Source organism: Mastigoproctus giganteus, chromosome 6, assembly GCF_048544385.1.
Source record: "Mastigoproctus giganteus isolate SK-2022 chromosome 6, ASM4854438v1, whole genome shotgun sequence".
NCBI lineage: Eukaryota > Metazoa > Arthropoda > Arachnida > Uropygi > Thelyphonidae > Mastigoproctus > Mastigoproctus giganteus.
Genome location: NC_143580.1, coordinates 41,828,270 through 41,842,977, shown reverse-complemented (window position 1 = coordinate 41,842,977; position 14,708 = coordinate 41,828,270). Strand labels below are relative to the sequence as shown.

The following is a 14,708-nucleotide window of genomic DNA, read 5'->3' as shown; positions in this document are numbered from 1 at the left end:
ATACCCATCATGACATCCAAGTTATTTACTGCTCACACCACTTTCACCAGCACTTGTGAGTAAAAGCACTCCATATTTCTGTAATGGGTTGCAATAGAAATGTAGATCACAATAGGCAACTCATATCTACCATATTATGTAGTCTACTATTCTGAAATTTTATCTCATTATATATGTAATTTTACATCAGTGATGTGAGATTACTAGTTTTTTTGCCATCCTGCCCAGTCATTCATACCATAAATGTACTAATTATGTGTCATGTGAATTTATATACCTAGTAAACTGTGCATTCTTTTAATATGGACAACAGGCACCTTGCCTCGAAAACTACTGTAAAGCCACTCCCTGATTTACGTAAGGGTTGCATTCCACAGAACTCTACATAAGTCGGAATTTCCCTAAATGCTTGTGTAGCACTCGCAACTGTTTTTCTCCTGAATTGATTGAATCAAAACAGAAATGTTTTACGAACAGATAACTAGAATTATTTATTGTATTTATTCAATTTTTTTTCTCATGCACGGGAAAAATTACAAAAGCATGCAATTTAAAAAAAATTTTAAATTATAAAATTACAAAAAAAGAGAGGAGACAGGCATAACATCAGTAAGTTTTACCTCTTGAGCATTGTTGCCAGAATCGTCGTCTTCAGCTAATAAGTACGCTGCTGCGGAGGTTGGAGGCTGTGGAGATTTAGAAGGGGTTGGCCACTCAACCTTATGAAAGAACATATTAACGGATGACTGGACAGTAGTTTTTTCTTTTCATTGTAGATTTCTTTGTAGCAAGCAAGCATATCATTCACCCCTTTGTTAACTTTTACGAATTGTTTGCAGTCAGGATCCATCTTCTTAAACCTTGCCATTGCCATCTCTTTGGTGATGAAGCATCTTGGCTCCTCATTTGATTCATCTTGAGCTTCGATAGCATTTTCTTCTTTCACTATCGCTGCCTTTAAGTCAATAAGTTCTTCGTTAGATAATAATTATCTAATGAAGGAGAAAGAAGAAGAGATAGAGGAAGAAGAGAAAGAATTATTCCTTCTCTTCTTCCTCTATTAACTCCTCCATTTTTTTGGCATCAACCTCCAGCTGAAGTAGCCCTGCAACCTTTACAATCTTATCTGTAACCTCTTCATATGATTTGTCTTTTTCAAATCCTTCGAAGCCTTTTACATGCCGTGGACATATTTTCTTCCAATTTTCTTTAGTAATTTCCACCCAGGCCTTATTAATATATATATTTTTTTATTTTTTTATGAAAACTCCAAACACGAAAGGTATCAAAAACCTATAGAACCTTAATACCCATCATGACATCCAAGTTATTTACTGCTCACACCACTTTCACCTTCAACCGTGCATGGGTTGAAGGAGAAGTATGGGGGGGGGATGCCGGAAACTTTGCTCTAGAGACTAAACATGGGTGTCACCACTTCAAGCCTCCGATAAGCAAAGTGGTGGTATTTCACCGGTTGATGAAAGTCATCTACCACCTACGGCATGGTAAATATTGTAAGATTTCCAAAAGTCTCTTAATGTTAAATTTTTCTCACTGTCTATTGCAGACAATGCCTGAGTAAATGTTGTGTGTAAATAGTATCCTTTTAAATTCAAAATAACACCCTGATCCATAGGTTGGATGAGTGAAGTCGTGTTTGGCAGTAGAAATATGACTCTCACGTTCGAATTGAAATCATCTAGATATGTAGGATGTCCAGAAGCATTATCTAGTAGAAGCAAAATCTTGAAAGGAACGTCGTTCTTCTATTTACAATATTTTTCAACCTTGGGAAATAAGCAGCATTTAAATCAATCCTCAAAAAGAGATATTGTGATCCATGCTCTCTTTTTCAATCGGAAATGCATAGGTAGGGTGGCTTTATTGATGCCCTTAAATGCACAAGGATTTCCAGAATGGTACACAAGCAGTGGTTTTAATGTGTAATCTCCTGCTGCATTAGCCCCAAGCAAGAGCATGGCCCTATCTTTTGAAGCCTTGAAACTTGAAGCTTTTCCTCTTTGGCAATGTATGTTCAATCCGGAACTTTTTTTCCAATACAGAGTAGTCTTGTTGATATTAAAAATTTGCAGCGTTGAATAGTCGCCTTCATCAATCATTTTTTCCAAAACATCACAAAATTTCTCTGCAGCTGCGTAATCAGCACTAGCAACTTCACTGCATACTTTAATGTTGTGGAAACCAGCGCAATGCTTGAACTTTTTAAACCACCCGTTGCGCCGCAAACTTGGTTTGGGGCTTGCCGTACTTATTCTTAATATCTTCATAAATACTTGTTGCTTTTGCTTCAATGATCATTAGACTCAGGGGCACTTGCTTCTGAATCTGATTTTCCATCCATATTATTAATAGCTGTTCCATCTTTGATATAGCACCTGAACACTGTTGATCTTGAGTGCATTGATCCTTTGTGTTCTTTTATATGTGCACTGTCCTTTAAAATAGTATTCTCTGTTGAAGCAGCGAAACCTAATTCCCATGCAATAGATGACAAACTTTGTCCTACTCCTTAATCATTTTCATTGTCATTTCTAAATCAATTTTGTTTCTTTTCCTAACACTGCTAGCATTTGCACTTTCCGTTTCCTCATTCCTATTTACATCATTGTAATAAGTAAATAGGAATGAGGAGAAGTTTTTAAACATTTATTTATGTTTTTTATATGATTGAAGATTTCAGTGAAGGGCAGCTCATTTCACCATAATACCGTAATGTTAAAACCCACAGAATTCCAGTTATCGGTATTATCGCAAATGCAATAAGATTGAGTTTACTACACGTTTATAATTAGATGCACTAACAGAAAAACCCAATAAACCGGAAAGTGCAAATTGTTTTATGGTAGTTGTTTGTTATTTGGTTTTTAGGAGCATTAGCAACTAAGGCCATATTGCTCCGTGAATATGCAGTGGTCATTCCTGACCTTTCCGCATCCTCCGTATTTGGTGTGACGAGCTCGAACCCCGGTCTAATCAAGAAGCATGTGCTACTCACTGCTGCTTCTTCCCACCTGGCTACGGAGGCATCTTTATGGTAGTGACCTCCACAAATGTGTTTTAGAAAAATATCACAAAGATGTTCAAAATTTATTCTTATAACAATGAGAACGATGAAAGGGTAGTGCAATTTCCATTATAAAAATTACCTTTTAGAGAGATAAATAGCTTAGTAATATAGCAAAATTTTCAACTTCCAAGGACTTTGAACGAATTACAAAAAGAAAAAAAAACGTTATTGGGTTCACATTACAATATTTATCCCTACAGATGCAAAATACGTTTCCATATTTTTTTTCAGTTGGAACCAGCCAGCAAAAACTTATGGAAAGTCGAATTTGGGTAAGCAGAGTATTACATAAGTCAGGGAGTTCCTGTATTTCAATACTGTTTTCAGTAATAATGTTTAATGGTTTTAAGTTGGAATAAACAGTTTTAGACAGTTGTTTATATGGAGAAAAGGTAGTGGGAGGAAGAAAAATTTTTGAGAAATCATAAAAGAGAGAGAGAGAGAAACTTTTAAGAATTTTACAAAGGAAATTTTCTTGTATGTATATGATTTTTTAAATTTAAAAGATTCCCACATATTTTATTTCAAAATAAAATACAGTCGGACCTCTCTTTAATGAAATTTCATATAGTGAAATTTTCAATGTAACAGACTTTTTTGATTTTCCCTTGGTCATTACGTTGAAAATAGTTTCCCTATAATGAAGAAAATTTCCATATAACGAACTGATTTCAAGAGACCTGGGTACGTATTGTTTGCACGTCTGGCCTTTAGGCTATAAAGCTTGATGCTGTAAAAAGCACAAATTAAGAGCTAAAAGGATTAAGCATTAATCCCTTTAGCTTTTAATAGCTAAAGGCTTTAATTCCGTGAATTAAGAACTAAAACAGTTTACAATGGTGCCTGTAAAATGCTGCAGGAAGAATCTGGCTAACCATGGTGCTGGATAGAAAAAGATGGAAGTTTGGGAGAGACCTTTGCCGCAGTGGATCAGCAATAGCTAAAAAGAAGTAAAACCTACACAACTTGTAGGCTAGTGCTGAGAAGTCCTGCTGGTCAGCTGTCCACAGCCATTGGCAAAGATTAAGGCATATTCCTGACGCAGTCATTGGCTCTGGTCAACCTATTTTCTTCTGTAAGCATCCTATTAGAGAATTAAGAGAAAGTGATTTTCCTTTATTTCGGAAATTCATCTGTTGTTTCGAAGAAATGAGTCATCCACACTTCACTAAATTTCACTTGTCTGTTTACATGGTAGCTACAAGTGGTCCTAATTTCAGCATTGTTTTAACTGCTGTGCAAGTAAGCATAGTGTCTAAGGGGAAATCCTTGAGTGTAGTGTGAAAAAGTGGAAGTACTTAATAGTGAGATTGCGGAATTAAAAAAAAGAGAAATCGTTTTAAGATTCGATGTCCCTGCCAGTATTGGGTCAGCCACTCCGAAAAACCCTGTTTCGATTCTCAAACTGTTTGAGGAAATGGATCCAGTCAGAAGCGTGCAAAATTATGCCTTTGGGAAGATGTACATGAAGCAATTTTTAAGTGGATGAAGTTAATTCGATACCAAAACATGCCGATATCAGGGCAATTAATAAAAGAAAAGGCTATGGAGCATGCATCTTTTCTGGGCCACAAAACATTCCAAATCAGTTCTGGTTGGCTGGACAAATTTAAAGAGTATCATGGCTTACTCGAAAAAGTTATTTTTGATGAAAGTGGAGTTGCAATCGAAGAAGACTGTACCCATTGAAAGAAACAGTTTTGAAAAAAAATTATGGAGGACTAAGAGTCCAAAGACACGTTCAACATTGATGAAACATGTTTATTTTTTAAATATTTGCTGAACAAGACATTGACTTTTAAAGGTGATAAATGTTTAGGTTTTAAAAATAGTAAGGAGAGAATTACACTCTTGGTTGCAAATATGGCTGGTAATGAAAAACTGAAGCTTTTGGTAATAGGCAAAAGTAAACAACCCCGATGTTTCAAAGGAGTAAAGTCGTTAGAGTTGGACTACAACTACAACAAAAATCCGTGAACGACAAGCCAAATTTTTGAGCAGTGGATTTTAAATTTCTCTAGAAAGATTATTATTATTATTATTATTATTAGCTCTATGGTGCAAGGAAGCCTGAGGCTTATGCTGCACCAGCCAAAAAAAATTCTTGCGTTACCCTGAGAAAGAGAGGAGTAGAAAGGAATCACCAAGAAAGAGAAGAATGATGATATCCAGCTGATGAAAGAAAACAGAAAAATCACATTGATTGTCGACAACTGCCCTGCCCACCATCACTCAGTAATTTTGAAACTTACAAGCGTGAAGCTTGTTTTCTTCCTTCTGAATAATTCATCTTAACTGCAGCAAATGGACCAAGGCATTATCAAGAATTTGAAAATGCACTACCGAAGGCACATCTGAAAAAAATTATACTGTGAATAGAAACCAACCAAACTATAGATTCCGTTATTGATTTGTGGATGTGCATATCAGAGTTGGCGAAAGTGTGGAGTCAAGATGTGATGGAAACAAAGATTAAGAATTGTGTCGCAAAAGCAGGTTTTGCTAAAATGCTAATTAGCAGGAATGAGAGGGATGAACTACTAGAAGACATTGAGCAACCTTGGGACGAGTTCCAAGCAGGGTTTGATCAGTGGAGAAATTGTTCTTGATCAATTTTTAGGAGTTGATAATGATGCCATAGTAGCTGAATATCCGAGTTTTCTTTAAATTTAAATACGCTCTTTTAGTTTCTTTAAATACGCTCTGAAATGTTGGAGCGTATTTAAAGAACTAGTGATGATATCGACGATGAGTTGGATGAAAATGAGGGCAATATTAAACCTTCCAAACAAATGTTGGCAGTATTTGAAACTTTGCATCGAGGCCTTCAGTAACAGAAAATATATCTGAGTGTTTAAAGCTTAAAAAAATGCAAACATTTTTACGAATGGTGTACAGTAGAATCCAGTGTACAACAAAAAATAACCAAATATTTTATGACATAATTCTTAAAGTGTACTAATAAATTGTGTTCATCGTATAAGTAGTCATTTCTTAATATGTATGTATTAATAAATTGCTTTAAAATGTTAGAAAATTTATTCATTCCCACTTCTTTCACATCTTTTACTATATTTCTGAACTTACAGTATTTTTTTTATTGTTGAAAGGTCATATTTCTTTAGAACGAAAATTCTGTATAACAAATTTTTTCAAGGGAACAATCGATTTTGTTATATAGAGGTCCGACTGTAATATAAAAAATATCACGAAACAGAAAATTTGTCTTTGATGAATATAAGTTCATTATGGGAAGTATTCAAAGTATTTATCGTAGAAGTCACAAAATGTATTTGTTTCAATGGAGAACTACCCTGAAAGAAAGATGGTAAGGGTTTCATTGAGCAAAAGGGGGAAAAAAGTCTGTTATACAGTATGTCATTCATATAAAACCATCTGATACGAGACATGGCTTTATGAGAATATTATAAGCATATATGGGGTAGTTATGAAGTCCTTTCCCACATTTAAAAAGTAACTCAAAAACTATAGATCATATTGAAATGTTTTTTTTTTTTTTTTTTTTCATTGTAATAGCATCTAGGGGAGGTTTTAAAACAATAAAAATTAGCTCAAAATATGATCACCATGGGCTAAGCTTATTCATTCCCATAAACAATAACTTTTCATTTGTTACAAAAAGGAATTATTCTGAGATTGGCAAATTCGAGTGTTTGCTCATTGTGGCCTTCTTCATCATCAATATAAGGTTGCAGCTTGAAGCTGCAACCTTAATTTAGCCTCTTACTTGGTGCATTAACAATATAACATTAGCAGGCATGAAGATGGGCTTTTTGCTTGGAATAAAGATGTGAAATAATTCAGAGTTATTCACTTTTTTGAGGTTACCTTTATTTTTAATCTATTATGAACACAGCTATGAAAAATCCATTGTTTGTACTGAAAATGTATATTTTTGATTAATTTTTTGAAATTCCACCTCCCCCAATGCACCTTTACACATATGCACTATTCATAATGTTTTTTAATGCTTGCATTTGGCCATTATCTTCACTGCTGGTGAGCAGAATTTGAAAGAAACAAAAAAGTGGCATGCAGTGAATTTTTATGTTGGTCATGCCATATCATAGAAGGGTATCATTTTGAATTGTATCCTTTCATTTGGCGCCTCCGTAGCCAGGTGGGAAGGAGCAGCAGAGCATAGCACACGCTTCTTGATTAGACAGGGGTTCGAGCCCGTCACCACCAAATACGGAGGATGCGGAAAGGTCAGGGAATGACCACCGCATATTCCAGGAGCAATATGGCCTTAGTTGCTAATCTTCTAAAAACCAAACAACAAACAAACATCCTTTCATTTTAAGGAATTCATATACTTGATTTTTTTGTGATTACAATACATTTACTTTTAAATTAAATATTTTTAAATAAAAAAATATATTTTTTATATTTAAAAAAAATATATACCTACCTCATTTATATATAAATTCCACTACAATCCTTCTTGACAAGTTTGTCAATACGTGTTTATAAAAATCTTTGCATTTCATGACTTGTGAAACAGATTCTTTGCTATTGACATTTGAGCTAAACCCAGCAATCGTATTTCCCCAGCTGGATTTTCTAAAAAGTTTTGATTCTCTTCAGTGCAGAAAATGTTCTTGCTCCAGTTTCAGTAGTAGAAGGAATTGTTACAAGTAGATTAACAGAGTTTGAAATTTTTGGCATAGCATTAACAAACTCATTGATATAATGTATTGCATGAATTCCACCACACTTTTTTTAGAAAACTCTTCCATGGAGTATACAACAGTCAATTCATTCTGAAGACAAATAATGTCAAAATGATGCTCTTAGAGATTTTAAAGCATTCTATGGAATATTCTTTAAATTTACTAAAATTTAATAGCTCCAAGAATATAGGTTCTTCTAATGATGAAACCATACTTTTAATTGTTCACTGTTGTGTCTGTGATTTTCATAGTATAAAATTTTGTAGTGATCCTGTGACTCAACAGAATTTTATTTTCTGAATCTCTTATTTCACCTTGTTTTATCTATATTTCTTTCTATTTTATAAAATTTGAGAAAGTCTTCTGTTTATTTGCAAGCAACTTTGTAGTCTGCTTTATTTCATTTGTGCAACCCAATGTCTGGGTATTTTGTTTGTTAAATAAAACATCAACGAACGAAAATATTTCACTGAACATTTCCAAGAGAAGTATGAAATCAGATCATTTAATTTGTGCTTGAATCTGATAGCAGAGTCAATGTCAGAGTCTTCGTCCCACTTTTCAGGATTTTCAATTATGTATTCAAAAAGGTTAATTAATGAAGCACAATTTTCCTTTAAAGGAGGAATAATTCCATCTAGTTGAATATTTGCAGCTGTTGGAAATCTTTTCTTAATTGTATTGTCCAGAGTATTACTTCTTTTAGGTGATTTAGAAAAATAACTAGTCAATCTGTTTACAGATAAAAAAAAAATAATCTTGCAATCTTTTATAGTTCAGCATGCTTGTAAAATAACTAAATTTAATACATGTGCACAACGACGAACCATTCAATTCACCCACTATTGTAGCAGCACCATCATAAGTTTGATCAGTTAACTTATTCTTGCAGTTCACATTTTCACTGCACTGAAAAACATTGTTATCTAAAGCCCTTGCTGAACACTCTGCACTCATATCTGTAAAACCAATAAATCATTCTGTGACAACATTATCCTTAGTAATGTGCTGCAAGATGGTCAACAGATGTGAATAATTCGATCCATTTGAAGTCTCATCTAAAAGAATTGCAACAAACTTAGCCGTGTTCATTTCAGTTTGTATTTTATTCAATATAACCTTTTTAATTGCATCTATCAAGTCATTTTGAATTCTGTTTGATAATCCTGAAAAACTGTAGATGTATTTAGATGATTTGCCAATCTTTCATCTTATTGACCGATTAAATTTACAAATTTCACATGTTTTCCACCTTGGAAGCATCGGATTAAGAATGGCCACGAAATGACAATTCCTGGCAACCTAGGAAGGTAACTACATCTAGCAGTGTTCAGAAAATATCTCTATTTTTGCTAAACTTTTCGTTATGCTGCTGTATACGAAGTCTTTTTTGCTCGTCAAATTTCAGTTCTATGCATGCATTAGTGAATGAAATCAGATCGATCCAGGATTTTTTGTTTCTTTGAGATCATTCATGTGTTTGCAAGCCAGTGAGCAAATTGTTTAAATTGTTATATTATTTTTCATTCGAGACATTTTTTCTGAAGAAAATAGCAAGCACGATCAGCAGAACAGCGTACCTAATTTTGCACTTCCAGTAACCATGTTTTTTTCTCGTATATACTAATCTGAAAATGGCAAACAAAATTCTTACCTTCAGTATGCAAATTAGGTAAATTTGGTGTTGGCCTACCTTTTATCACAATTGCTTTTTTCTCTTCAAATTCTCTCTTTGAAAAACTGTTATTCAAAAGTTCTGCAACAATGCACACTTCTTCAGCTATTATAGGTTATGTAATCAAATTCACATTTATTAAAACATCCCTGTCCATTTGACCAAAGCATAACACATCATAAAAGCCATTGTAAAAGTGAAAAAGTTATATGATAGCAGCATGACATGGGCAGCATTTTTATGCCTATATGTCAGTGTTCTTCCCAGAAAATTTTGCCAACCAGGTGGCATTATGAAGTAGCCGGGTGGTGAAGTGTAATACTTCACAATATTATAAAATTTTCTGTTATTTAAAATGTGAGTTAAGCGAACCACAGCAAAAATTAATTTCATAATTTAACATTATATGCTCCTGTCGCATTGATCTTGATCGCATAGTATGTTCGAATTAATATTGACAAGATCAGTGAACAGTACTATACGGTACCGCGAGAATCGCTTAAATTTTAGCCAGGTGGTCGGTTAAATTCACTAGGTGGTGTGCCCGTTTGATAGGTCCTGGGGAGAACACTGTATGTGACATCAACATGCAGTTGGTAGTGCTTCTTTTCTGAGTACATAAGTCATGCTAAAACATTTTAGCTTTTTTGAGAGTTTGGAGAGGGAAATTGTAGCTTTCTGAAACCCTCAGAAAGGGAATTTTTGTATTTCTTACCTTTATTATTTAAAAGGTGTTTAAAATATTAAATATTGTTTTAAACAAACAGGTAGAATTTAATAGTAAGTGAAAAAAAATTTTGCTATTTAAAACACATGAATAAAAATTAACAGTGCAATGACCTGGCCATTACTGATCATATCTGGAGTGCATGTCACTGCTGAATTGACTGGATGCTTGCTGCAGACATAAACAACCTCCAGTGCTATGAGAATTTCCATTCACTCATTTCAAATCAAAGGTTATGCTGATGATTGTCTTTTATTGAATTCTACAGATGCCACAAATTTTAAATTCTTGCTTTAGAGTGCTCGATAATTTATGTGCAAGAATTGGTTTCTGAATCCTAACAAAAATTTTCCTCTTATTATTTTTTATAACCAATCTTGTTCTATAACAGAAGAATTAATATTACAGATTGAAAGTCAAATCAATATTGAGGAATACTAAAATTCATATTGACATTTTTATTTTCAAATTTAAGTTGCTTTGGTGATATTTACTGCAATGTTCCCAGTAAAGGATAAAGTTACTAGGTCTAATCAAGTTTGTTTTAAAATGTTGCCTAAAGATTAAGCAAATTTAATTAAAGAATTAAACTTTATTACAAGGATAGTGCTATTTCAGCGTCAAAGCTTATCAAAGAGAAAAATGCCTCACAGCCTCCTTGTTAGAGAAGAACCATATTAAATATTGTATGGTTTTTTAAAGAAGACTACCTAACTTCTGAGCCCTAGAAGTGATCATTCATCAACATCATGAGAAATGATTCAAAGAACTGATGGGGTGCAATCTGTTGGGAGGAAGTGAACATTCCGTTAGAAATTTTGAAGGCAGCTATGAAGAACACAATGTCTCATCTTTACTTGTTAGAAAGTAATGGTGGGTACATATTTGATCACCAATAAAGATTGGCATAAACTTGACCTTTATGTTATGTTTCTAAATTAATCACTTTGCACATGGCCCTTATGGTCAAATTTCAAACTAATTTTTTACTGTTTAAAAAAAAAGACTTCCTATATACTGATTACTGTACTGTTAATTACTGTATGATTAATTTGAATTTTTAATTTTGAAAAGTGAAAGGATTAGAACCACATTGTATATAACAAAAACCACTGATGAAGTAAGAAATGTAAATATTTAATACAAGAAATCATCATAAAGAGAGCTGAAATTGGAGGGGAAAGGAATTCTACTTTTACATAAACTCAAAAAAGGAAGCAGTGTATCAGATAAGGCTGACTTACTTGAATTAGGAGAATCAGAAAGTTCAGAAAATGGCAGATTAGTTTTGTACTTGGCAACAATATTTACAGTTGAAAGAATGTTAGAACATTTATTCTACAGCAACATAACAAGAATCTTGATTGCTGTAGAAAAAGTGATATAACAGTTTTGGAGAAGAGTCTATTATAAAAGCTGTTGACAAAAAGAAGGCAAAGCTTTGGGGATGATTAGTATATATCCTGTTATACCAGAAAAGGTTGTATGTGAGTGCATCACCCTATTGGGAATATTAATAAGATCATCATTAATGGATGAGACAAAAGTCTGGGGAGACAATAGATTGAGGATACAAAAGTGCTTCCCCAGTTCAAGGCAATCCCCTTGGACTGGAGAGGTGCTTTTGTCTCCCCAGTCCATAAATGAGGTGTGAAAGAGGTGACAGGCAGCTACAGAAATGAGTTTTACTTCATTGGTAGATAAAGTTGTGGAGTCTATAGTGTAATCTATGATACAGGATCACCTTGATAAGAATGCTATTCTTAATGGATCACAGAATGGGTTCATAAAAGGGAAGTCATTTCCCTTTCATGAAAGGGAAGTCATTTCTGACCAATTCAGTTAATCTTGACCCAACTGCTTTATGACCTATAACAAGGATTTATGCCCTATAACACGGTTTCTGGTAAGCTCCTTTGTTGGATCAGGAAATTTCTAAAAGATAGGAGATAGAAGTAATCTTAAATGGACATCTCATTCTTCCCTTGCTGTTCTAGTGTAGCAAGTGGAATCCTTCAGTGATCATTGCTGGGATCTCCCTTGTTTCTGGTATTCTTAAATGACATTGATAAGGGAATACAGAGAAGATTATCAAAGTACACTGACAGTTTGAAGGTAGAAAGGACAGTTAATGATGTTATTTCTCTAAATATAAGGTTTTTACCTGGAAAACAGAAAAACCAGGAATTACTTATAAACTAGAGGGTGAGAAGTTGAAAATGATTTAGGATGAAAAGAATGTAGAGGTTAATGTACAACAAATGTGAAATTTAGCATGTAGTGTAAATAGCAGCTAGGAAGGCATGTAGTGGTGTCCTGTCTATAATTTGTAGGATCAGTGAAAGTTTTTTGAAGTGAAGATTGTTATGTTTGTATATCATTAACCGATAACCATGCTGATGCTGCTGTATTGTTTATCTGCTAATGCCAGGTGTGGCTAAAACACATTGTGCTGCCTTTAAAAAAAAAATGAAAATGTAAATCTTGTAATGTAATGTTGTATTATTTAAAATGATGACATTTTATACCAGTTTCCTAATAAATGATTTAAAATTAAATTTAATTATAATAGTTTGTCTTAAAATTGTCTTTTGATATGCTATTCATGTGTTTTTTTTTAATCTTATTTTAGTTTATCTATGAAGCAAGAATGGGAAAAAATCATGTAATTGGTATTACTCAAGTAAGCTATTTCTCTGTTTCCTTTTTTTATATATATACGTATATATTTGTTTTAGCATGATGCAAAGTATTTTTAGTATGTTTTACATTAGTATGACATCTGTTAAACACTGTTCTAGTTTTATTATGAAATTTAATTTTTACATTGTTTTTTTTTTTTTTTAAATTAGAAGCAGGTTTTATTTATGATTTGTGTAATTTATCCACTCCTTGTCACTTGAAATTTCTTAGCTGTATGCATCTTTTTTCTCCCACTTTTAACACTGGACCCTTGAAGTTAACTCCTGTTATATTTATGTTTATAATTCTTTCCTGCATGTAATGTTCTTTATGGCCAGACCCTGTGAAAGCACAGTAATGGGAGTTATGTTTTATTTTCAGAAACATGCATGACAAAATGCAATTTTATGAAAATTAATAATTATAGTGGGTAATTGGAGCAAATTGTAGATTTGTTTCAATTACCACATTATGATTGTGGGTGCAGGTGAATCCCCATAATTCATCCACCTACCTTCAGGAGTGAGTAGATGGACAAATTATGATTGCTAGATGAGGGATATTTGTATCTGCTGACTAATTACAGAAAATATAGATACCATCATTTGTAGAGTACATATTAGACTCAAATGAAATAATTAACTTCTCCTGATCTGTGTTAGATATTTATACTACAGATATTTATGGAATATCACTTTTGCCGATGATCAGGTCATCATAGCACAAGAAGCATATGATCTGGAATACATGTTAAGAAAACTGCATCTTACATATAACCAGGAGACCGGCAGAATTACTTAACAAGTACAAGACAATGCTGAAAAAAAGCCGTGAGTTAGGGTTGAATTTGAAAGTGTCTGCAATTCTGCCCAGACATGATAGGAGGGAGTATATGATGAGAGCCTTGTCGATCAATTCAGCCCTGGAGAGATTGTGCAAGGCTCAAGGGCTAGAATTTTTCTCAGCCTGGTCTGTGCTTGTTAACAGGAGAGACTTCTTCTACAGGGATGAGATACACTTAAATAGAAAGGGTGCAAGAATATTTGCTGATGTTATCGAGGCAGAGTTAGTTGGGTCGGAAAACTGCTAGCTTGGGGGCGGGGATACATGGACTAGTAGATTAACAGTAGCCGCTGGCAGAGAGGCAAAAGTGATTCTTGCACTACTTCTATTGAAATGCAATTGAGCAGCAGCCTGGAAAGCAAGGCAATGGGAATTTTTAGGACTGCTGGGAGTCATAGTGGAACAAGTAAATACATGGGCTGTGTTAGGGTAACTAAGAGTAGAAACAGGTGCATGTATACTTGCATGTACACCAATGCTAGGAGTATAGTTAATAAATTCGATGAGCTTGAAGTGCTAGCCATGACATCAAAGGCAGATATTGTTGGGATATCAGAGACATGGTGTCACACAGACATAAGCAGTGCAGAACGGGAATTTGGGGAGTACAATGTGTACAGAAAGGATAGACAAGACAGGAAGGGAGGAGGAGTTATGCTGTTAGTTAAGAAACACATAAAATCTAAGGAATTGCATCCAATTGATGTTGGTGGACAATGCAATGTTGAGTCTGTTTGGTGTGACATAATCACTGGGAAAGGAAAAACAAGAGTAGGTGTGTGTTATAGGCCTAATGAATCTGATGGGTATAATGAGCAATTGTGCAGAGAAATAGTGGGCCAGTTTTTGTTTGTTATTTGGTTTTTAGGAGCATTAGCAACTAAGGCCATATTGCTCCGGGATATGTGGTGGTCATTCCCTGACCTTTCCGCATCCTCCGTATTTGGTGGTGACGGGCTCGAACCCCGGTCTAATCAAGAAGCGTGTGCTACGCAC

At 34.2% G+C, this 14,708-nt stretch overlaps 1 protein-coding gene across 1 annotated transcript in view; it reads left to right on the top strand.

Annotated features, from left to right (window-relative positions):
• Window positions 1–14,708, top strand: part of ath (ATP-dependent RNA helicase DHX33) — a 186,612-nt gene that overhangs the window by 76,533 nt on the left and 95,371 nt on the right. Inside the window, exon 4 of the mRNA XM_090375086.1 lies at window positions 12,820–12,870. Within this exon, the coding sequence (XP_090231212.1) occupies window positions 12,820–12,870 (51 nt within the window). The remainder of the gene's footprint in view (window positions 1–12,819; window positions 12,871–14,708) is intronic.